A 23,170-nucleotide genomic window follows, 5' to 3' on the forward strand; every position below is an offset into this window, starting at 1 on the left:
CCACTGGCTTTGTCTCTGTTCTATAGGATAGCACGCACCATTGATGCACTGACCTTCAGCATGGAATTTTTTTTAGTACATTTCATCCAAGTGGTGAGGATAAAACTCAGACTAGACGAGTCTGACAAGCACGTGACCGCTTGGGCCCTTTTAAGTTAATTAACTTTACAATTAAAATTTTCGATGTGCATATTGATTCTTCAACAACACATTCATTAAACCAGTTTTTGATTTATCATGGATATCTGCTTTAGATAGTATTAAAAAAAGAATGAATTACTTAGTCATTCCTGTTAGTGTCTATTTTTCTTGCCAACAATTGCTTTCTTCCTCTTCCTTCCCCTTTTTTCTGCAGTACGTTCCCTCGAAGAATCCTGTATACACAGATGTTGACCCTGAATGGTCCTGAGCAATAGACCTTAACATTCCAACACAATGTCTTACATAAACTCTTGAAGTAAACACTTCATTATTTCCATTCTTATGAGCAAACAACCACAATTGCTGTGCAATTCAAAAATAAACATCACCTGGTTATGCTTCATTTGCTTGGAGATTGTCCGGTTTAATTTTGATAACTTTAAGACTTCATCCCAGGCACCAGCTGGACACAAAAGTGGTACAGTAGTTGCACACATTCACAGTGCAATGACACTGCAACATGTCCAGCCAATCATGACATTATCCCCAAAAACAACGATTAATGCTGCGAGAGCAACAAGCCAGGGAGGCATTGATGCAGCCTCTTCTGTACAACGGTGGAACTTGGGATTTAAACCAAGTATCTGCAAAATGACTGCTGCACCACTCTGCCAATGTTCCTTCATGCCTCTCCACCAAGAACAGCACTGATTGTTCTCAAGGCAGCAGGCACCGAGGCCGTAGAAAGCCCCATGAAGTCGGGTCTGGGAGGTGCCTCGACCTTGGCTGAGGGCAACCGTTGATTACCGAGCAACATTTGAGCCACAGCTGGGTACCGCATCAAATCCAGCAGCTCTCTAATTCGGTACAGTAGAGTGTCCACCTCACACCTTGGTTGGTTGGCTGCTACCCATGGCTCCTCAGCAATGGTCCAGTGGTCTTCTGAGATTTTCCTCTTCCATTTTCCCTGCAACTGATCAGGCTCTTCTGGAAAGATGCCAGGAGTTGAGGGTTTATATTGTGTGTAGATCTTGTTTAAACTCAACTGAAGCCTGGAAATGGCAGGTAGTAGGTTAACAATATTTATGAGCAGCAAATATTAAACAAATCTTTCCTATGATATCAAAGAAACTAGTCCTCAATATCTGTTATGTAATCTCAGTAATGTATACCAGGCATTGGGAGGATGGGTGATCCCTTGCTGGAAAATTGAAGCAATTTGCAGGGAAGTTAGGGGGCAGTCATTTAAAAAATATCTATGCCCAGTTCACCTGCGGTTGAGATCCTGAATCTTCGATGCCAGTTTAGCCATGGCCATGGCAAGAATGGAGAGCAGTCGCGCACTCTGTGCTGACAAAACCTCACGTGAAGACTCGGCTATTAACGTTTCAAATGTGAGGGTCTCCAGTGTGTTGTAATACAGAGTGATCGTCTCTGCAGAGCCTTGAACATATTCTCCAATGATCCATACCTCGGGTCACCAGGAAAGAAATATCTGGGTGAATGAATTTCTGTAGACAGCAAAATTACTCCCCAACATGACCAAGCAGTTTGGGGCTGACCACAGGGTGGAATGTTTTTGGGGGAGGAAAAGGAAATAAAATTTAGAAAATCTCTAAATTGAGAAATGGCAGTATGATTGGCGAAAAAAAAGTGTAGAGCAAATACAAAGGAGGGGTGGAGGAGGTAGGTGGAAAGAGAGGAAAGGGAAGGAGTATGTGTGGATCTTGCAGATCCAGAGAGGTCTAAAACTCCACCATCTATATGTACATATTTTCAAGTGTTTGTACATTTGTAGGTTATTCTTTCACCACCACACTGTATCACCTAGAAGCCCCAAATTTTGGGTGTAGGTACTTCAGAATCTGGGCAAGATTTTAAGCTCCCGCACATTGGCCTTAACGTCTGTTTTGAAGCCACTGAAGGCCATAAAGTGCATATTGGGATGTGGGGTCAGGCAGTGCTGCTGCCGGCCCACGGGCAAAAGATAACCACCATAAGGCCAATAACTCTAAAGCTTTTCAATGTCCAACACATTCTGAAACCACCGCAATGAAAAGCTCAACCAGCTGGGCAACGTCGGGTACCCCTTCCACCCCTGTCCCCCTCCCCCCAACCACCATTCCCCAGACAGCACTGGAAAGCCCCTAGTATCATATTTACATATTTTATAAAGACCATTTTCTGAAGGGTTCCTCTTCCAGTTAAATATATGTATAATTTTTTTTTACATTTTAACTGATCCCTGCCAATCGGGAAATGACATTTTACCATGGGTAAATAAAAACTATCCTTTCCATAATATTTACATCATTTAGAATGAAAGATATTAAATTGATCTGAAAGTATGACATTTTGCGATGCAAAATAGGCAAAAACTTTAATTACAAACCAAGAGCAAGACAAATCAAAGATGCCTTTCCATTGTCATTTTCTGTAATTACCACGTGTGTGAAAAAGCAGAGGTGAGGTAACGGAGGAGCTGGTGCTGAGAGAGAATCCACAATGTCGACACTGTGCTCCAACAGAAGGTCAGGCCAGGCCTTGCTTATGCGTATCAGTTCTGAACTCAGCTGCCTACACACACACACACACACACACACACACACACACACACACACACACACACACACACACACACACACACACACACACACACACACACACACACACACACACACACACACACACACACACACACACACACACACACACACACACACACACACCAATGTCATTTCTCTTGAGGCCGATTACAGATTCCCTGAGACGACTCGATAAAGAAACTCACGGTAAAACATTTTGTTCGAAGCCAGGGGTTGGAAGCAGCAGACGGCTTCTCTCCAGCAGTGCAGGGAACAGTCGCCTCTGAGCGGCATGGTCTCCACACTGTGTAAACAATGCAAGTCACAAACTGCACAACAAAAGGAACCATGTACAATATGAGTGGGTGATATGTGAGGGGGAGGAGTGGTGGAAAAACAGCAAATACTTGTGCTAATGTCTGGAAGAAAACTGGCAGCAGAAGTGTTGCAGTTTGCGCTGCCTGCGTGACTCGTGGATGGGACACCATTTCATGAAGAATTTTATGGAGTTGGTGTCGCCTGCATCAGGAAGATGGGGTGTAAATAAGGATTTGGGAGGGGAGGGGGGGGGGAATGGGGAGAGCACATGACTATGACAACAACATTCATCTGTTGGTATAAATATCTCATTTACTACACATTTTAAAAAACGTTGGCAATGGTAGGAGATGGGACGCCCAGTTTAACGTCAGTCTGAGGGACGGTACACACATTGAATCACCCTGAATGTGAAGTGCTATGGTCATAGTTTATAGCAGAGTTGGGATTCAAACACAGGTTATAACGCTCAGAGGCGAGTGTGCTTACCTCTAGGCTTTCTTGCCAGTCATACTGCACACTAGTGAGTAATTAAATATCTCTTTTTAAAAAACAATCATAAAACCCTCCTTTTCCTCTATTGCAGTGCAGGGATTCTGACATTGAAGGTCCAATGTGCAAACATCCATGGCTTTTAGATTATGGCAAAGTCAATATATTACACAAACAGGACTTGCATGCTTTCAAAATCACCCCCCCCCCCACCCAAGTACCACAGATGTTGATCCGACGTTGTGTCGAGGTAAGGAACAAGAACGAGCTCACCAATTAATGGTCTCTCCAGATTTAACCGTCCCTCGTAGCAGGAAGTTGAAGAGGGGTTGGTGTTCAGGCTGCCTGAAGGCCTGCATGCAAGCGGGTGGAAGTAGACCGTGTCCACCACCCTCCTCCGTCCTGCCAAACACGCGTGTAATCCAGACATGTTGATGATATAAATTTATTCATTTTAATGTTTGATATGGCATCACTGACACTCGAACTTATTTACTTGAATCACACAGATATAGTCTAATATTCCTTTTGGATGTTAAAAATGTGTGTCCCGTCGGCCGACATCGGTTGGTGGATGCTAAATATCCCACGGTGTCTTTCGCGAAGAGTAGGTGAGCTATTGTTGGCACCATGAACAAATTACAAATTGCTGTCCGAGCCTTAGTTCAACGTCAGGCCTGGCCAGCCGGTTCGTGAAAGACTTGAGCCAAGCCCCACACCCCCCCCCCTCCCCATCAGAAAGTATAAATAATTGTGGCTGTTCAAAGAAGAAGAATCCTAATATTCCTTTGAAGAGCAAATTTATATTGGATGCCTTAATTATGTGCAACTAGATAGATGACAGTCGATGACCCTCGATTGCGAATCAAAAGTACTCATTAAATTTCATTTATCATGATGTACAACCCCAATTGATTCAAAGGCAGGGCCTCCACCTGGAATGTGGGTGGCCCCCTGCAAAACTTTGTGTCGGTAGTAAGTAAAAACAAAACTTTGCGTCGACGATATAACTTCGATTGAAGGACCAATTAAATGATGACAGGTCTTCAATTGAAGAATATATTTAAAGCAAAATGTAAATCACACACACACACACACACACACACACACACACACACACACACACACACACACACACACACACACACACACACACACACACACACACACACACACACACACACACACTTTTCCTGGATGCAATATCGTCAACAATGACATCATACTTCAACCTGCATCATTTCAACAATAGTGTCGATACCTCCGCCACTGAAGGTGGACGGAGGTTATGTTTTCTCCCGTTTTTGTCTCTGTTTTTTTATTTGTCTGTCTGCAGTGAACGCGATATCTCAACGTTATGGACGGGTTTGGACGAAACTTGGTGGACAGGTTGGGTGTGTGATGAGGACGAACCGATTACATTTTGGTGAAGATCCGGATCCGGATACGAGAATTTTTGAAGTGATTCTTCACCATTGAGAGAAAGTGCCAAAAACGATATATCGTACGATACTGTATCTCAAAACGTTGTGATCCGATTCCGACGAAACTTGGTGGACATGTTGGATTTGTGACAAGGCCAAATTAATTCGATTTTCGTGAAGATCTGGATTGTGATCCGACCCATCAGTGGGATACAAAACGTCAACCGTTCAGCCTGGCAGAGTTATGCGCTCGACCGAGTGCCATTCTCGTTATATCATCATATTGTTGTAGATTTCCCGCCCGCCGGCGTGCGAACGACCACGTCAAACCAATAGCGGTCGCTTCGCCCACCGAACGGACAATCCAGTCACGGCTTTCTGGATCAACGCCGGAAACCAGCCATGGGTGTGTTTGTAACCACACCACAACCTTGTCCGCACTCTACCCGCGCTACAGGGTCCGATCGCAAAATCTTCGATTTACCTAATTATTCGTGTGGGTAGGTTACCGAGAGATTGTACCTCAACAGGACGGCTTGGAAATGAGCCGCTTAAGCAGCTCGCTTCCTTTTGGGTTAACCGAGCGGGGTATTATCGCGCTGTCCCGTTGGACCCGATCACTTTACCGGCTATTTAAAAACCAACTATATTCCGAGTGCAAGATGGGGCAGTTCAATGAGGGAATGGACGCAACGAACAGGTTTACATTTACACAAGGACATTGATTATAAAAAAGCACGTATGCAATTAAACAAGGCAAAACACAGATGCAATTACACAAGCAACAAAAGCACGACAAAAGAACAACAACCATCTACTTATTATGTACAGTCACTTGCACTGAACAGCAGTTCCTACTTATTAGAGGGGCCCACGGACACACGTACGCGTGCGCGCTCTCTCTCTCTCACACACACACACACACACACACACACACACACACACACACACACACACACACACACACACACACACACACACACACACACACACGAAATGGTGGCAAAGGCCTTTAATAACGGGCTCCAGCTTGGAGGACAGGTGAACTGAAACCCAGAACCTATCTCGAACCTCTCCACCTCGTGTGGTCTTCAAGTTGTTCGGACCTGGGCTCCAGCGAGAGCGAGCTGGATCCAATCGCCATGAGCCGCGATCCTTCCCGAGCTCCCGCGAATCCTCCCGCGCTTCTCAACACGTGCTGTTGAGACGAGGCGCCGATCCTTCCCGTCGATGCGTCGCTTCCCCGAGGGACCACCTCCAGCGCTTCTCAACACGTGCTGGTGAGACGAGGCGCCGATCCATCGCTTCCCCAAGGAACCACCTCCAAGAAGAGGTCGATGAGGTGCACCAAGCCGGGAACCAAAATGGAGAACAAAGAGCTCCACGAACCAAGAAGAAGAAGAAGCAGCAGAAGAAGAAGAAGAAGCCACCATTCGCAGCTCGAGCCGAGCAACTGGCTTAACTTCCTTCCAAAACAAAGCAGCTCGAAGCAAAAAGCTCTCCCGAGCCAAGCAGAAGCCGAAGCTCACTGAACCACCAAAGCAAAAAGCCTCCTCCGAGCCAGGCCTCAGCCGGAGCTCACTGAGCCAGCCGAAGCAAAAAGCTTCCGAAGGCCTCAACCCTAACCCAGGCCAAACAGGACCCGAAGGTCTGCTGAACGACTACTCTCTGCCGAAGCAAAAAGCTTACTACTCCAATTCCCAAACACGAACAAAGAAAAGATCTCCTCTTATCCTTCTCCCGCCCTTCCCCCGCTCCCAGCATGACTCATGACTCATGCCCTCGTGCTCCATCCCCCGCTCAGCCACGGGTGGGAGGGAGTTGTTGACATCATGAGTCACGGGACGGCAGGGTTCTTCTTGCTCTCTGCAGAAGAGGGGGAGGGATGTCTCCATTGTTCGTTCACTAACTATTAAATCGATCCGCAGCGCATCTCATCGATTTCTGAACATTTAAACAATGGAAGGTGAGCTATCTCGAAGCAAAAAATCTCGGGAACAAGCACTTATCGACATAGCTGACAAAAGGAACCTGTATGTTGTGTGCAATCAAATTCCAAATTCGTAACACTACCCCCTCCCCTTTTTACAGACTCATCCCGAGTCGTCAAATTTTCGTGTGACCAGCATGTGTAAGTTTTCCCCTAGTACGTTCTACCTTCGGATCCCTGAGTGCGACATTTCTTTATACGTGTCCCAAAAATAAATAACCTAATGCGTTGCATAACTACCTAAACAAAATCTCACAGACTCATTCGGACAACTTAACTAAAATTGCCGGCGCTAAAACAAACATGCAGGTGAGGTTCCACGTATTTACAATTTTCACTCAACTTATCCATTACTTAACCATGGCCCAGGACTTGTGATCTGTGAAAGGAGAGAAGGTAAAAGTCGTTTCAAAGTCCATTGATGCAGGGGAGTGGATGGAGATGGTCGCAAAACACAAATGAGCATGATGGATGCACGGGCTGCCTGCAGGGCAGTACTTGCAAAACTGGATGGTCCTGGCGCACATGGTGATGGATGGACACAGGGGCAAACGCAAACAAGGGCTAGCAGGCATGGGGTCATGGCAGAGGCAGGCAAACGAGGCATGGCAAGGAAAGTCCATGCAGAACAGGTGGCTGCAGCACAACAGGCCGGCAATTAAGCTGGCCGGCCTCTGGTGTGGTTCCATCAGGTCTGGAGGGAGTGTGGTGGTGCCGGCCGCTCTGAAGGCGGGCTCGGACTGAGCCTCCTGTCTCCCCCCACTCTATCGCCTTTGCCTGTTTCTGTCCATACCCACTCCCTTAATTTGCCACACAACACAACAAAATTTAGCCCCTCTTTATTTTTATTATTTTTATTTCCCTTTTATAATTGTCTCCCTAACCCCCTTTATCGTCATTGTCCGGCTAGCCTATCATGTCCACCTAGCCTACTCCCAACCCCTACGTTCCCTCTCTGGAGGGGAATAGGGAGAGACTAGCGTCCTGTCTCGAGGCCCAACGAAGCCTCAGAATGGCCTCAGAGTTCAGCGATCTACCAAGGTGAGTCCAGCGGCCTACAATGAGCGAAGGGATGGATGGTGCGAAGGGGTACATCTCCTATCTACCCTAACATTCATTAACCTGAAACTACCCCGGGGCTTTCCAAAAATGCCTCACACTTTAAAACTATCGGTTATAAAAACCAAGATTCCTGTCGCCTGTGTTGGTGTCCATTATAAATTTGGGCCTTACCCTCAAATTTTCATTTGTGCCCTCGCACAATTTCCTGACTGGGCAGCGTGGCTCAACTGGCAGGAACTCTCCCTCTGCCGAACTCTAACCATGGCACCACCAGGCCCGCAGGCAGCCTCCGAACCGAGCTGCTCCCTATAAACGCGAGGGGTTGCCCTCTCTGGCAATGCCCCCCTCCGATGCCCACGTGGCGGGTTGATGCCCCGGGTCCCTTTCCGAGGGTCGCCCGTGCCCACTACACTATCCCGGCCCCTCTTGGGCCCTTAGCCGACTCTGGCCGACGAGTCCGGTGCCCGGGGTGCCCACTAAACAAATACTCAACTTTCCACAGCCATGCTCCCAGCGGGTCCATGAACTCTTGCACCCCTCCAAACGGGTTTCGTGCCTTCTCTGGACACCAACAACAAAACGACCTCCTGCAAGTAAATTTGAATAACCCACGAGCTAACATTAAACTGACCCCGGGGTCACTTGGGTGGGAATCACTCCTCCCCCCAACCAGTCATTCGCACCATGCATACCACATTCGCTCCACTCGCACACTTGGGCCCACTGTCCCACACACTTTCCATTTCGCAACTCACACCAACACTCCACACTGCCATCCTTCTAACTAAATCCCCTGACTCACTCGTGCTCCCTCGTCATCCCTTAAAACTCATGCAGGTTCCATTTACTCTACGTAGCTAAGCGACGTCCCCTCTACACATTTCCATGTCTGTCCATGTCTCCAAAAATTCCCATTTCCTAAATCTAAACTAAAATCCCGCTAACTAATCCATTCCACGGGCTCCATGAGGAACAACCAACCCATGTCCCCATGAAGCCAGTCTATCACTAACCCATCCCCCTAACTAGTACTTCCTGTGACCCCAAACAGGGGGGTCTTCCACCCCCTGCCTGGGGCTCGTGTCCACTCGAAGTGGCGAGGCTTGCTTTTCTCTATGTGCCCACCAGTGCGGCAACTCGCAACCTGCGCTCTTTTCCGTGACGTCATGGCAGCTGCTCGCGCTTCGCGCACCTCGTCCCTTCTTGGACAGTAACGTCCGGCAGGGATTCCCTTTTGCCGGATTTCAACCATGCAGCCACGACGTCACTGCGCATCCCAAAGCAAGCCCCGTGTTCGCGGGGTTCCCCACGCGTACACATGTGCGCTGCTCATCAGAGCTTTACCATCACGCTCGCGTGGAGAACCCGTCCGGTCCAAATCCATTATCCAGCCTACCTTCTGTCCGTCCCGCGGGATTGGCTAATCCACCGCGTGCGTTTCCGGACCGGATTTCACTCGCGCAGACGCGCACGTGGCGGCCTCGTACGTAGCACAGCACGGACCCCGCGCGCTCGCTGCTGTGCCAATCCGACACGATCCACAAAACAGCTACGGCCGCTACCCTGCTTTTGTCCCGCATCTGTCGCAGTCGTCGTCGCCATTCAACGCGCACACTCCTGCGTGCCATGACGCTCACACACACCTCACCATTACACTAGGACATGTGGTTGCGGTCTCCCGCATGCTAATCGCCATCTCCCTCTCATACCGCCACCTAACACACGCGGTCTCTCTCACACACCATACTACTCACACACGCGGGTCCTGTCACACTCGGTGTTTCATCCACACACGGTGCTTCATCCACACACGGTACCTCATCCACACCATGCGTGCTGGAAAGCACGCATTTCGGCACACTCGCAAACACACATCGGAACAACTACGCTGGGAATTAGCCCCACCACAAGGGGTCCCGGGGTTTCCATACCCCCAAGCTCCGCATACACCCGTTCGCAGCACTCGCCCCCTCTACCTCGCAGGGCTCGACCGGACTCTCCTCATCGCGATCTGCCTCAAGGGGGCACAGTCCCTCCCCTCGTTCCTAAAGGAGGCCATCCTGCTGCTTACATCGGGTCCCAACACATTCCCCGAGCTACCCTCATGGTCCCTCACTACCTCTGTGTGTGTGTTCATTTTAATTTCTTCCACCCCATCCAATTCATCCTCTAATTCCCGTGTCTGTTTCCGTGACTATTTGCGTTTCCGTCACCTTGTTCGTTTCCTTCGTCTCCACTATTATTTCTGCCGTCGTCACCTCGTGTCTCGTCTTACACGTTTCGGTCTCCCCTTTTAATTTTTCCCTCTCTCTCTGCTGTTACGAGTCTCGTCCAACACGTCTCCCGTATTATTTTGTCCTCCACCGCGGGGCCGACACAGTCCACACTCCCCCTTAGCTCGCTCGCTCCAGCACGTGGCGCCGCCATTATGCCCGCCTGCAGGCATCGCCCCACGCGCCGCATTTCACCCCGCAGTTGTTGCATATTTTTATCCATGTTGCTGTTTATTTGTTGCACATTCATATCCATTATGTTTTTCATTTGTTGCGCGATCATTTCCACCATCTGTGCGATGACCGATGGTTCAAACAGGGCTGATCCGCCATTATCGGTCTCGGTTTCGCTGGGGGCCGGGGAAGGATTTTGACGGAGGGGGGGGGGATGGGGTGTCATTCACCGCGGCCTCTGCCGCTGCGCTCATTTCGGGTTCTGGATTTGTTTGTGGGGGGGTGTTCAACCTGCATAATGGGCATGTTCTGCACGGTCATTTCGCCCTGAGCCATGATTTCTAACATTTCTAAATTCATTACCGCCTGCTCCCATTCGCCTTGAACTGTCATGTTGCTTCTCGGAACAACTTAAAAAGCTCGTAATTTAATGGAACCGGAGGGTCGCCTCGCACACCCTTGATCCGGTTTCATTAATTTAGTGTGGTGGGGATGGATCTGTACCCCACGTCCTGACACCAGTGTTGTAGATTTCCCGCCCGTCGAACCAATAGCGGTCGTTTCGCCCACCGAACGGACAATCCAGTCACGGCTTTCTAGATCAATGCCGGAAACCAGCACAATGTGTTTTTAACCACACCACAACCTTGTCTGCACTCTACCTGCGCTACAGGGTCTGATCGCCAAATTTTCGATTTACCTAATTATTCGCGCGGGTAGGTTAACGAGAGATTGTACCTCAACGGGACCGCTTGGAAACGAGCTGCTTAAGCAGCTCGCTTCCTTTTTGGATAACCGAGCGGGATATTATCGCGCAGTCCCATTGGACCCGATCACTTTACCGGCTATTTAAAAACCAACTATATTCCGAGTGCAAGATGGGGCAGTTCAATGAGGGAATGGACGCAACGAACAGGTTTTCATTCACACAAGGACATTTATTATAATAAAGCACGTAAGCAATTAAACAAGGCAAAACACGTCTGAAATTATACAAGCAACAAAAGAACGACAACCATCTACTTATTATGTGCAGTCACTTGCACTTAACAGCAGTTCCTACTTATTAGACGGGCCCACGGACACACGTATGCACACACGCACCCAAGAAATGGTGGCAGAGGCCTTTAATAACAGGCTCCAGCTCGGAGGACAAGTGAGCTGAAACCCAGAACCTATCTCGAACCTCTCCACCTCGTGTGGTCTTCAAGTTATTCGGACCTGGGCTCTAGCGAGAGCGAGCTGGATCTAATCGCCGTGATCTTTCCCGAGCTCCCGCGAATCCTCCCGCGCTTCTCAACACGTGCTGGTGAAACGAGGCGCCGATCCTTCCCGTCGATGCGTCGCTTCCCCGAGGAAACACCTCCAAGAAGAGGTTGATGAGTCGCCCCAAGCCGGGAACCAAAATGGAGGACGAAGAGGAAGAAGAAGAGGAAGAAGAAGAGGAAGAAGAAGAGGAAGAAGAAGAGGAAGAAGAAGAGGAAGAAGAAGAGGAAGAAGAAGAGGAAGAAGAAGAAGCCACCATTCGCAGCTCAAGCAGAGCAACTCACTCAACTTCCTTCCAAAACAAAGCAGCTCGAAGCAAAAAGCTCTCCCGAGCCAAGCAGAAGCCGTAGCTCACTGAACCACCAAAGCAAAAAAGCCTCCTCCCGAGCCAGGCCTCAGCCGAAGCTCACTGAGCCAGCCGAAGCAAAAAGCTTCTGAAGGCCTCAACCCTAACCCAAGCCAAACAGGACCCGAAGGTCTGCTGAACGACTACTCTCCGCCGAAGCAAAAAGCTTACTACTCCAATTCCCGAACACGAACAAAGAAAAGATCTCCTCTTATCCTTCTCCCGCCCTTCCCCCGCTCCCGGCGTGACTCATGACTCATGCCCTCATGTTCCATCCCCCGCTCAGCCACGGGTGGGAGGGAGTTGTTAACATCATGAGTCACGGGACGGCAGGGTTCTTCTTGCTCTTCGCAGAAGAGGGGGAGGGATGTCTCCATTGTTCATTCCCTAACTATTAAATCGATCCGCAGAGCATCTAATCGATTTCTGAACATTTAAACAATGGAAGGTGAGCTATCTAGGGAACAAGCACTTATCGACATAGCTGACTAAAGGAACCTGTATGTTGTGTGCAATCAAATTCCAAATTCGTAATATCAATGTTTCTAGTGGAGTAAATCTTTCCAGTACCAAGTTATGCAGAAACTTTTTCTTCCAGCAGCTCATTAAGTTCTAGGTTACTTGATTTTTAATCATGTAGCAGGAAATGGAGGTAATAACAGCTTTTTCTAAGATCACTATCACTCAAAGCTTTTGTGGTTGTGATGTGTAATGGCTGTAAGATGCAGCGCAACGGCTCAAATCGACTCTGCAGTGCATTCATGCAAACATCATAACACTCTCGAGAAACTCAACTTTGAACTTTTTCTGTGGCTCTGACACCGGTGCATCTGCAAACTCGTATGAAAAAAAATGCTTTTTGCTACGCATGTGAATTCATTCAAATTTACAGCACTTTCTCTGGCTAGCTTAATCACTTTCCCAGAAGTACTCCCGGGCTTAAGCTCAAATTCGGCAATATTATTGGAAATGTGTCTACGCTGTACTACTAGACTTTCAAGATGCTTTCAAAAATATTGCAAGCTGATGTGGGGGCCCCCTTTTGTGGGGGGGGGGGTGGGGAGACAGTGGCTCCAGGCTTCGCAGTGGCTGAACAGGAACCCTATCTAAGGGGTGACTGAAATAATAAACTGAAATCATAAAGTGGAATCGCCAGTGTTGAGTGATTAATGCTCACGAGAAAGCAATTATGACATCCGAGCTGCAGATCGTGGCATTTATCTCGATGCCAACCTTCACCCGATGTAGCACAGTACAAGGATGTGCACATTAAAGTTCAACATACTTGAAATTAATTGTCGGTCCACTTGCACATGCATCACGAACACAGAAAAACATTGTAATAATAAGAGGTCTGGAGGCATCGGTGTTGAGAAATGGTGATTGAGGACCTGCTGTGGTACCTGAGGAGCTGTAGGGCAGCTGCAAGGCAAGGAAGGTCCAACAATGCATGTAGCATCTCCAAGCTGGAATCAGGGGAGAACATTGCAGGAAGAAGTTTCAGCCAATCGGCAATCATTGAAGTGTGCCAAGCCACCACCTAGGACCATGGATGGAGAAAGCCTCGATGATCTCTTTGAAAATATATCAACAAGCTTTAAGTTTCCATTTTCAAGGTTGTCGACCATCACTTCGTGACCTTCATCACCTTGAATATACCAGGGAAGCATGCTTGTATGGCACCGCCATTTTTGCAAAGCTGTGCGCGATGCTCACGACAAAGCCGCAAGAGGCGCAAGACAACAGGAGCCTCATGGAAGCAGCGTGAGGTGACAAGACATAGCGCTTCGCGGCTTGAGGAATCAGTATCAGCCGCCACCACAGCACCTACCAAAGAGCAAATAAGTGCTTGATTGGGACAGATGCAGACCAAATGAGGTATGGAAATTGATAGTTATTATGGTTCCAAGTAAGAAGGTTATCACAGTTGAGAATTGGGAGAATAATGAATAATGTGGTGTTGAGTGCAGACCAAACCAAATACCGTGCTTGAGAGAGAACGAGAGGATGGATAGGAGGAGGCGAGTGTGTTGAGGTGACACAAGACGTAACCAGGACATGAGACGCTGAGAAGATGCCAGGACCGTTGGGATGAGAGTAGCATCCGACTGGCACAGCAGTTCCAGCACAGCGAGGGCCTCCTCCACACACTTGGAGACAACGTTTAGAAACATTATGCCAACATTCCTCAACTGTCCTATTTGTGAGCACTTCACTTCTGCGAAAGAGAAACTAAACTGGAATATCAAAAACTAATAAGTTCCCTCATGTGATTATTCTAGGGTTTTTCATTTAAGAAGAATTTTTTTTTAAAGTATGCACTAGGAAGCAACAAATGCCACGTTCGTGAATTTCCCAATATATTTCCTAAAGGCAGACATGTTTGCCTGGTGACATCACGTATGTATCTTATACAAGTGGAGGTTTATTCATTCAATTTCACATTTCAATAAACACTTGAATTTTCCAGGAATTATTTAAAAAAATTATTAACTATTGTAGACAACAACCTATAAGCAGTACAGAAGAGTTCAGCTTTAATAAAAAATAGCTCCGCAAAGCGGGCGTAACCCCTCAGCCCATGCATTGTAAAAGGAAGCAGCGATATCACGATGATGCAGTCAGTTAGAGCACGTTGGACGTCATATCGAAAATCAATCAGACTTCAAGATGGCTACCGTGGCGGCTCGTGAAAATCGCAGCGTGCCCATTTTCGAAAGGAACCTTTCTCTACCCAGCCCCAACACACCCTGCAAAAATGGATTTAATCGGACAAGGCGTTCTCCTCAAAATCGACAGAAACCAATTTCAAGATGGCTGCCATGGAGGCCACATTGAAAATCGCAGCCTGCCCATTTTCGAAAGGAACCTTCCTCTCCTCAACCCCAACACACCCTGCAAAAATGGAATTAATCGGACAAGGCGTTCTCCTCGAAATTGACGGAAACCAAAAGTTGACAGACGGACGCCCGGACAACTCCTGTGACGACAATACCCCTTAGCCCCATTCGGGCTGAGGGGTATTAAAAACCAAGATTGTTTCTTGCTCAATGTCATGCCTATAAAAGGTTGAAAGCTCTTGTGAATGGCCTTTGACACAAAAAGGAATTTTGAGATTTCCAAACTGTAGAAGAAATTTTATTTTTCATTTAAATGACACCTTATTCTTCATTCGTATGTGGCACAAGGTTGCGAAGCAGCATCATTTGTTGGGGGCGTCACTGTGCCGCTGATGCAACGCCCCCTGTAGGTTATGGCAAGAATTTTGAATTTGTTCAGGATGCTGGCGATTGCTTTCCTACTCTTTGCGAAGGACCTCCTGCGATCTGCAACGTCAATCAACTAAAGCCGGCAGACGCGACGCCAAGTTTAACATCCATCCGAGGGACAGCACACACACTGATGCCTCGCCCTGCCGACGAGACAGCACGATGACAGTGTGCATGTGGGCCGAGGTTCAAACCCAGGCTAGACGGCTCAAAATCATACTTTAATGTTGGAATTAATTGAAATTTTAAAACATCTTTTAAAAACCACACGGAGAAAGCAAAACAAGCAAACAAACACAGATTACCGCTTTTTGAAGCTCTGTATCTGCTGTGTTTGTAGCGCCTGTGGAATACACAGCAGAAACATCCCCAATGCAAGTCAGATTTTTCAAAATGCTGCACAAAGCACAGATTAGCAACCGTGTAGAGATGCCACGATGCTGGACATCCCCGGTGTAAAACTCAACACCATACTGCACCAGTGTGTGGATGACGCATCACTTGTTAATATTGGCTAGGATATTGGTAATACAGGCTAGGAAGGCTCTCCCGCAGACTTACGGCAGGTGCTTTGCTCCATAAGTCTCAGGCAGTACTCAACAGCTTTACGTGCGAGCAACTCGCTCGGGCAACTTCGCCGAAACGTCCCAGAACCCCCAGAAATATCACTGCCTGTGGCAGATACCTTGTCTGGTAGGACGTAACAAGGAAGTGGTTGGGATGGAGGGTGAGGAAGGGAGTACAAAATGAGACAGAAAGGATAAGATAAGATGAGAGAACATCAAGGTGGGACGTATTACAATAGAATAATTTATACCACAAATGCGATAGTACAACCTCATTAAACTGAACAAATTTCAAACACTTTGCTTGTGATGATGATGATGTCAAATCAAAGATACATTGCATCTCGTGTGCTTGTTTCTCGTGCTGTTACACACAATTGCATGATGTTGATGTGATATTGCCTAGTGTGCGACATAAATGGGAGATAACCCATCTCAATAAATGGGGGTTGAAAAAAAAAAATTGCTGGAGTTTTGAGACTGGCACAGGGGCTTCAGCACAAACGAAGCGTTTTTCATCTGCAAAGGCAATAAAATTTATCTCAGGTAAAGGCAAGGTAATTGTTATCTTCGTTTTGAACAATCACGTTAAGCTATTACAATCGGCAAGCTATTTTTTTATTATCATTACCTCCTTCCAAATCAAAAGTGCCTGTCTGCTCCTCGGTTGGATCAATTTTCTAAAAAAAAACCCAAAAAACAACAGACCTAAATCAAGTTGAGGCCTTGTTTTGGAAAGCCAGAGTCGCAGCATGGAGAATGCTTGCACACACAGCCAATGGGCGTCACTGGGAGGTTGAGCCTGACACAACACCGTGAAGAAATCGCTGGAAACGCAACCATCCAACTCCAGCAAGGAACTCTGCTTGGAGAAAAGAGTGGAGGTTCGGGGAACAGTTGGACAATTATAAAACCAGAAAGCTCCCAATTTAAACATGCTTGATTATGTACCTACCTGTCGCCCACGGGAGATGGAGAAGAAAGACGTGCTTGTGTTGCTCGCGGTCTGTGCTGCCCCCAAGTAACGCAACCATCGTGCCAATCTCTTGTTCATACTGATCACTTGCTCTGTGACCATTAGATGGATAAATAGAGTAGGGTGGGAAGGTGGAACTTGAGGAAATCCCCAAAAAAATACAGGGAAGGAAACTTCAGGGTCAAGTGTTAAAAATGAGTTTGTTAAACGGTAGGGAGTAATATGTAAAATGAAAGGGGGAAAAAGTACAATCGTGAGGAAATTTCCAAATAGAAGTGTGAACCTTCTGTGAGCATCATGTGTGGCTCCAGGACGATGGTACGAGACAGGATGGGGAGAAGCAAGCGGATGTCGGGATCTTCGAGAACTTGCCAAGTCTCGAGCAACTCGAGAACCCGTGTTCGCACCTGCCTCAATTCTCCTTTTCCATTTGCCTGTGTTACATATGAACAATGCCTGTGCCGGCTTATGGTTGTCAGAACAATTTGCATATCCACATATGTCAGAACTAAAATCCACACATCATCTTCCCCACCTGTGCGAGAACTACGGGTGCTAGGCAGCAGAGGCTGCGAGCATCAGGTGCCGTAGCCTTCCCACAAGGCAGGTTGAGTGCAGCGAGTGGTGACGCTTCACAGAGCACTGCTGCACACAACCGCCTCACCCGCTTTGGACTATCTGCAAACAGCACTACACCCAGCAACTTGTCCAGTGCCTCACGAGGCAGCCTTGTGGAAGAAAAGGTGGGAGTTTGGATGGAGGGAGAGCAAACAGTACCAATGATTAATAAACAAGAGACAACTATGAAACACCTTCTTTAGGTAATGAGGAAATCTACACTTTATTGCACAAAATTTACAGCATTTTAAAATTCCCCCTTGGCTCCTCTTCTTTTTTTTTAACTCTATTTATCCCCCCACTGATCCCAACTCTGCATATGTAATATATAGACAGCACCCTTGGTGTTCCTACAGTGGAAATGCATGCTAGCTTATTACTTGCGAGGTTTCTTGGTAGAAAAGATGACAAAACGAAGTCGTTGCAGACAGCTCACAGTGTCTGCACCAAACTCTTTGGTCTGCAGCAGCATGGACACACGCCGGCAAAACTCGAACACTTCCTCCTCACCGAGCGATCTGAAATAACCCCTTCTGATTTGTAAAAAAAAAAAAATCCATTTCAACCAAAATCTACCACCATCTTAAACGAAAAAGTACTATAGCCATCCATCCACCCATTGCGCTTAAATGATCAAAACATGCTGCCTCACCAACATCATACAGTTTCCAAATCAGTGATTCGGCAGGAATCTCAAACACCAGTGTTACCTATGCAAAACTATCAGGCAGGTATACAGGAAGCTGTCCAACAGAAAATGCATCTGTACCGCACATAATCACATAACTACAACCAACTGAGGTACGGATACAGACCAGTTCGAAGTATGGCCAATGCATGGAAAAGGAAATTCTAAACCCTTACAAAAGTTTCAAGAGAGATCTGATGAGATTGTCATCAGGTTTCCAACAGATCTCAAGAGAAATCATTAATTTTTTGTAAAGATGGTTGATTTTTCAAACAACTAAAACACACAAAAAAAAAAACAAAAAAAAAATGCTTACCAATTATTACAGAGTTTATAGAACACCTTACCCCACGTGGGCAGGTCTGCGGCAGCAAATTTGATTTGTCAAGATGACCAAGTAAAATGCCATAATATTTTGTACAAGTAATGCTGGACGGAAGGGTTTGAAAGTGCCAACAAGGTGATTTGTGTTCTCCAGCGCTGAAGTATACAATTCAATTGAAATAAAATAAAGATTTTAAAGGTCGTAGAAAAAAAAAATTCAGAAGTTTACCGTCATTGATGCAGCGTCTTTTACACCACCTTATTTAACACGTTACATTAGTTATTTATGCCTGTTGTTTGTGTCCTTCATGACTTCCTTAAAAACAGTAAGTTTCTTGGTTGGAATTATTTTCAATTTTGTTTGACAGCTAGACAAGCAGACAAAGTAAAAATATATGATCTCACTCCTCTCTGCACATGTGCGATCGGGATGAAATCAGAGCCAAAGTCCTGCTAAACTACAGATTTGTTTTCCTGATTTGTGTACAACATATAACATTCAATTGAAATCAAGTTGTTCTCCGATCATAAACTGATGCTTGAGGACAAAAGGACAGACAGACAAAGTGAACCAAATGCTTAACCCCGCTTTTCGCTTCGCGCATGCGTGGTAATGACATAATTATGACACAATAATTCATTCTCTTATCTAATATATAAAGCTCTTTCTAACCACTGACTCACTGAGTGATATTCAAGATTGGTACTTTCCGGGTGATGTCGAAAGCTGAAATTTTGCGTGCCAATGGATATCGAAGCCTGTACACCGGAAAAATTAACAGAATCGTTGGACAACATCCATAAATGAGAATATAAAGAAATGAAGAAAAAAATAATGAAAAAAATTCAGGTGAGTGACCCCGAGGCAATGGGGAAGCACGGCAATTTTGTGTGTCAACGGACATCGAAGCTGATACACCAGGAAGAAAAAAAAAATCACTGAACTGTCAGAAAGCATCCATAAATGAAAATAAATAAATGAAGAAAAAAAATGAAAATAAATAAATGAAAAATCAAATGCAGGTGAGTGACCTGAGACAATGGGGAAGCACGGTTCGTAAGTTACACAATGTGTCAGCACACCCCACTAGTATAACAATACACTTATTCTGTTTGTTACATGTAAAATCGAAGAGATCCACATACTGGTTGGTCGGGTCTGTTATTGTGTCCGTCTGTTTGTTCGTCTCTCTGTCAATCGCCTAAAGATCACAATAATACCCAAATCTTCATGAACTTCACCACCAGGTGGAGGTAGTCACAAGCGATAAACCTATTGTTTGAGGTCAAATGGTCAAAGATCAATGTCACATTGTCAATTTTGTTTGTCCTCAATCGTCAATTTGATTCCCTTGATATCTATATACATATTATATATAAAACCCGAAAAACATGGTGGATGATGAAGCCTCTTCAAGGTGAAGCCTCGGTCGACCCATGAGTGTATGTCGATTAATTACATCGGTTTTTTTTTGTATACATTGTCGAGGTATACATATACATTTTTGTATACATATACTCGTATGAGAGCTAACACACAACGCATAGCAAGGAGGGCATGAGACAAGAGGGGCGGGAGAGGAAAGGACAAAACAGTGGGTAACAGAGACATTCGGAGATCTGTGGTAGGGAGAGGGATGGGGCGAGGAACACGGGGTATCCAAGATGGACACCACAGTAACTATCAACACAGGGTAAACAAGATGGACACCACAGGGACTATCAGGACCTTACACGACAGGGAACTTTCGGGAAGGAAGGCAGGGAATTTGAAGGAGGTGGGTTTGGGATGGATTAACGGGGGTAGAAAAGATCGAGGTCTTGGATGGGGGAAGATAAGAGGTGGTGGTGAACAGCTGTTTTGAAGACTTGGAGGAAAAAAAAAAAGAGGAATGAAAGAGTGAAGGTGAGCAGTGATTCGTGATTTTGGTAGTTTTACCAGAAGGGGGTTGCTGGCAGACCTTGAGCACTCTGTGTGAATATATGGAGGGGGGGGTTGACATATCGCATACAGAGCGGGGGGGGGGAGGGTAGCGAGACCACAGAGGAGATGGTAGAAGACAGAAAGACCACCGGCCTGCCTGCAGTGAGAGAGTGAGAGGCCCAAAGTCTCAGTCTCACGGCAGGAGATACCAATGATCCTAAATGCCTTAGTTTCCACAGCGTGAAGCCGACAAAGGTGAGAGGCGGGAGCACCAACCAAGAGGGGAGAGCAGCACTCCATCAGGCTGCGGACGAAAGCTTTGTATGTGGTCATGAGCTCAGGTGGGAAGGACTTTGCACGACGGAGGATTCCCAATCGGCGACCCGCTTTGGCGGCCAGGTTTGAAATGTGGTTTTCCCAGGAAAGATCATGGCAGATAGTGAGACTCAGAAGCTTAAAAGAAAGGACTTCTTTGAATGCGAGTCCAGTAAACCCTCGTCCAACGTGAGGATTCGGTTCCTGTAAAAAATGGTTCATGTGTGTGCATTTGTCCAGCCTCGGCCAAAACATTTTTTACCAACCATTTCAGCTTTTGTCATCAAATCGTCAGCAATCCTTTATTATGAGAATATGGAGAAGATCAATTAATAATAGGGTCAAAATGTGAAAGGGCGAAGTCACAGTGAGTACAAAGACACAGTTACTGTATGAGCCCGTCCACCGCGACGCAGCACGAGACCGCTGGCTTTGTAATTCACCTGCGAGTTGTTGTTGTTGTTGTTGTTTTTTTTTAACAGTTTGAGCTTTGGTCATCAAATTAACAAACTATACACATATATTGTGGAGAACATGAATGAATAAATTTTACATTTTTTTTTAAGCAGTCGTTTTCATCAAGTTTAGCTGAGAGTACAAAAATCAGACGTGGACGAGTTTTCCATTGAGACAGCCGACAGCGGTGGGTCAGAAATGCCGCCATATTCACGTACGTAATAAATAGATACTCCCTCGGCAAACCAAAGCGCGGCTTGAAAGTGAAGATAAAAAGCACAAAACCAGGGACGTCTCGTCACAACGCGCTCTTCGTCGTTAGATGAAGAAGAAAAAGAATTGGGAAATAATAATTATTGTAATTGATGAAGCGAGAATTTTCGTTTTTAAAGCCGGGAACAATCATCAAGCAGTTGTTGCATTTTATAAAGAGACAATACACGGTGAGTGCAAATTAAACGATCAAGAGAGATCGTTCGGACGATTCGAGGCCCTTTGAGCGGTGTAGGGATTGAGGAGGCCCACCCACGAACACTCGCGTGGTTGTTGTTCCTTTTCTCCACAGCACGGCCAACATACATCACCCGATCTGTGATTCCGTCTCGGAGACGTACCTGCCCTGCAGCAGCAGCTCCGCCATAACGGAGAATGAAGCAGCCGAAGTTCACCAAATATTTACTTATCGTTTGAAATGTTCCCGGATGTAACAGGGCCGCACGAGTTACCACGTGACCCTGAGAGAATACGGCGGTTCTTCTTCTTCAATTTGTATGGAGAGCGGCCCTGTCGGATCTCGCGAGTCTCGCGTAATAATACTCCTGCTCTCACAAAGCACTCGTCACCGTCTGCGTGTCACGTAAATCAGATCGCTCGATATTTCGCCCTCACACCCGTATCGCACCCACATTGCATTGATATTTAACAAGCTCGAATGAGCTAATATCCTCATCCTCTTAATGATGACGTCGTAAAAACGAATATGACGTCATTGTGATGTATCAGGTTTGCGATAAATTATATATCTGTGCTAATGCCTGGCTTGATTCCCGCAAACAAAATTCAAACAGCTTGCCTAGTTTCGGAGATAATGGTATAGGCGATTTCCATTAGCAGCGATATTATGACGTCAACTTTTTTTCTCGGAATAATTTCCAAAATCGGAGATGGTTACTGCCTGCGCGTGGGCTTTCTGCATATACATGGCAAGTTTCACGAAGATCCGATGAAAACTCTGGGTTGTGAAACAAAAATTGTCAAAAAATAGGAATGACGTCATAAAAATTGATATGACGTTATAGTGATGTATCATATGTGCGGTAATTCATCTCTGCTAATGCCCTGTTCGATTCCCACAAACAGAATTCAAAAAGCTTGCCGGGTTTCGGAGATAATTTTTTTGGCCATTTCCATTAGCGGAGATATTTTGACGTCATAACTTTTTTCTCTCAGAGGAACTTTCAAAATCGGAGATGGTTACTGTCTGCGCAGGGTATTTCTACATGTATATGCCAAGTTTCAGGAAGTTTCGATGAAAACTGTAGGCTGTGAAACAAAAGTCCACAAGAACAACAACGTGAGTCAGACTTCTAAAGAGATCCTCCACGAGGATCTAAAACAAACAATTTTTTTTTTATATATGTACATATGTATAGAAATATCCATAAATCCATCTGCTTTATGCGACATAACTGATCTTGTCCGGACTTACCAGTCAATGCAAGGACCGTTTAACCGACGTACAATTGTGTCAGGTGGTCACAATAACCCAAATGTAAGAAGACACGGATAATTATGTTCACAATGGAATCCTCTCAACTGCAACATTTCACCAAAGTTCATTTAATAATTTGTGAGTGAGGAACAGTCTTTCTTCATTCACACCAATTACAGATGTTTAAACAGGACATCAACTTGGACAGCCTCCCATGACGTCATCTCGACCTCTGGTCCACACATCAACGCT

At 46.2% G+C, this 23,170-nt stretch overlaps 2 protein-coding genes across 16 annotated transcripts in view; one reads left to right on the forward strand and one right to left on the reverse strand.

Moving 5' to 3' along the window:
- The window catches only part of LOC147012023 (protein tweety homolog 1-like), an 85,673-nt gene extending 85,129 nt beyond the window's left edge, over positions 1–544 (forward strand). For all 12 annotated transcript variants that reach the window (XM_085856585.1, XM_085856588.1, XM_085856584.1 and 9 more), the window contains one exon: positions 356–544. In XM_085856585.1, coding sequence (XP_085712711.1) covers positions 356–409 — 54 coding nt within the window. In that variant the 3' untranslated portion in view covers positions 410–544. The remainder of the gene's footprint in view (positions 1–355) is intronic.
- Positions 545–21,975, reverse strand: AP5Z1 (adaptor related protein complex 5 subunit zeta 1). 4 transcript variants are annotated; one of them, XM_085856565.1, is made up of 17 exons: positions 21,822–21,975; positions 17,881–18,018; positions 17,418–17,610; positions 17,166–17,316; positions 16,862–16,974; positions 16,615–16,771; positions 15,902–16,030; positions 15,646–15,683; positions 14,056–14,221; positions 13,720–13,898; positions 13,475–13,611; positions 3,810–3,938; positions 3,134–3,245; positions 2,933–3,030; positions 2,586–2,718; positions 1,413–1,612; positions 545–1,193 (listed from the first exon to the last, which is right to left on the reverse strand). In XM_085856565.1, the coding sequence occupies exons 1-17, from the start codon at positions 21,845–21,847 to the stop codon at positions 824–826; spliced, it is 2,469 nt and encodes an 822-aa protein (XP_085712691.1). In that variant the 5' UTR covers positions 21,848–21,975; the 3' UTR covers positions 545–823. The 4 variants fall into 4 exon arrangements, with proteins under 4 accessions (XP_085712691.1, XP_085712693.1, XP_085712690.1 ...); XM_085856567.1 differs by having other exon boundaries at positions 16,615–16,768; positions 21,822–21,974; XM_085856564.1 differs by having other exon boundaries at positions 17,881–18,033; positions 21,822–21,961.
- Between the last annotated feature and the right edge of the window lie 1,195 nt (positions 21,976–23,170).

This window comes from Eptatretus burgeri, chromosome 15 (assembly GCF_056783735.1).
Source record: "Eptatretus burgeri isolate ZD-2024b chromosome 15, Ebu_testis_v1, whole genome shotgun sequence".
NCBI lineage: Eukaryota > Metazoa > Chordata > Myxini > Myxiniformes > Myxinidae > Eptatretus > Eptatretus burgeri.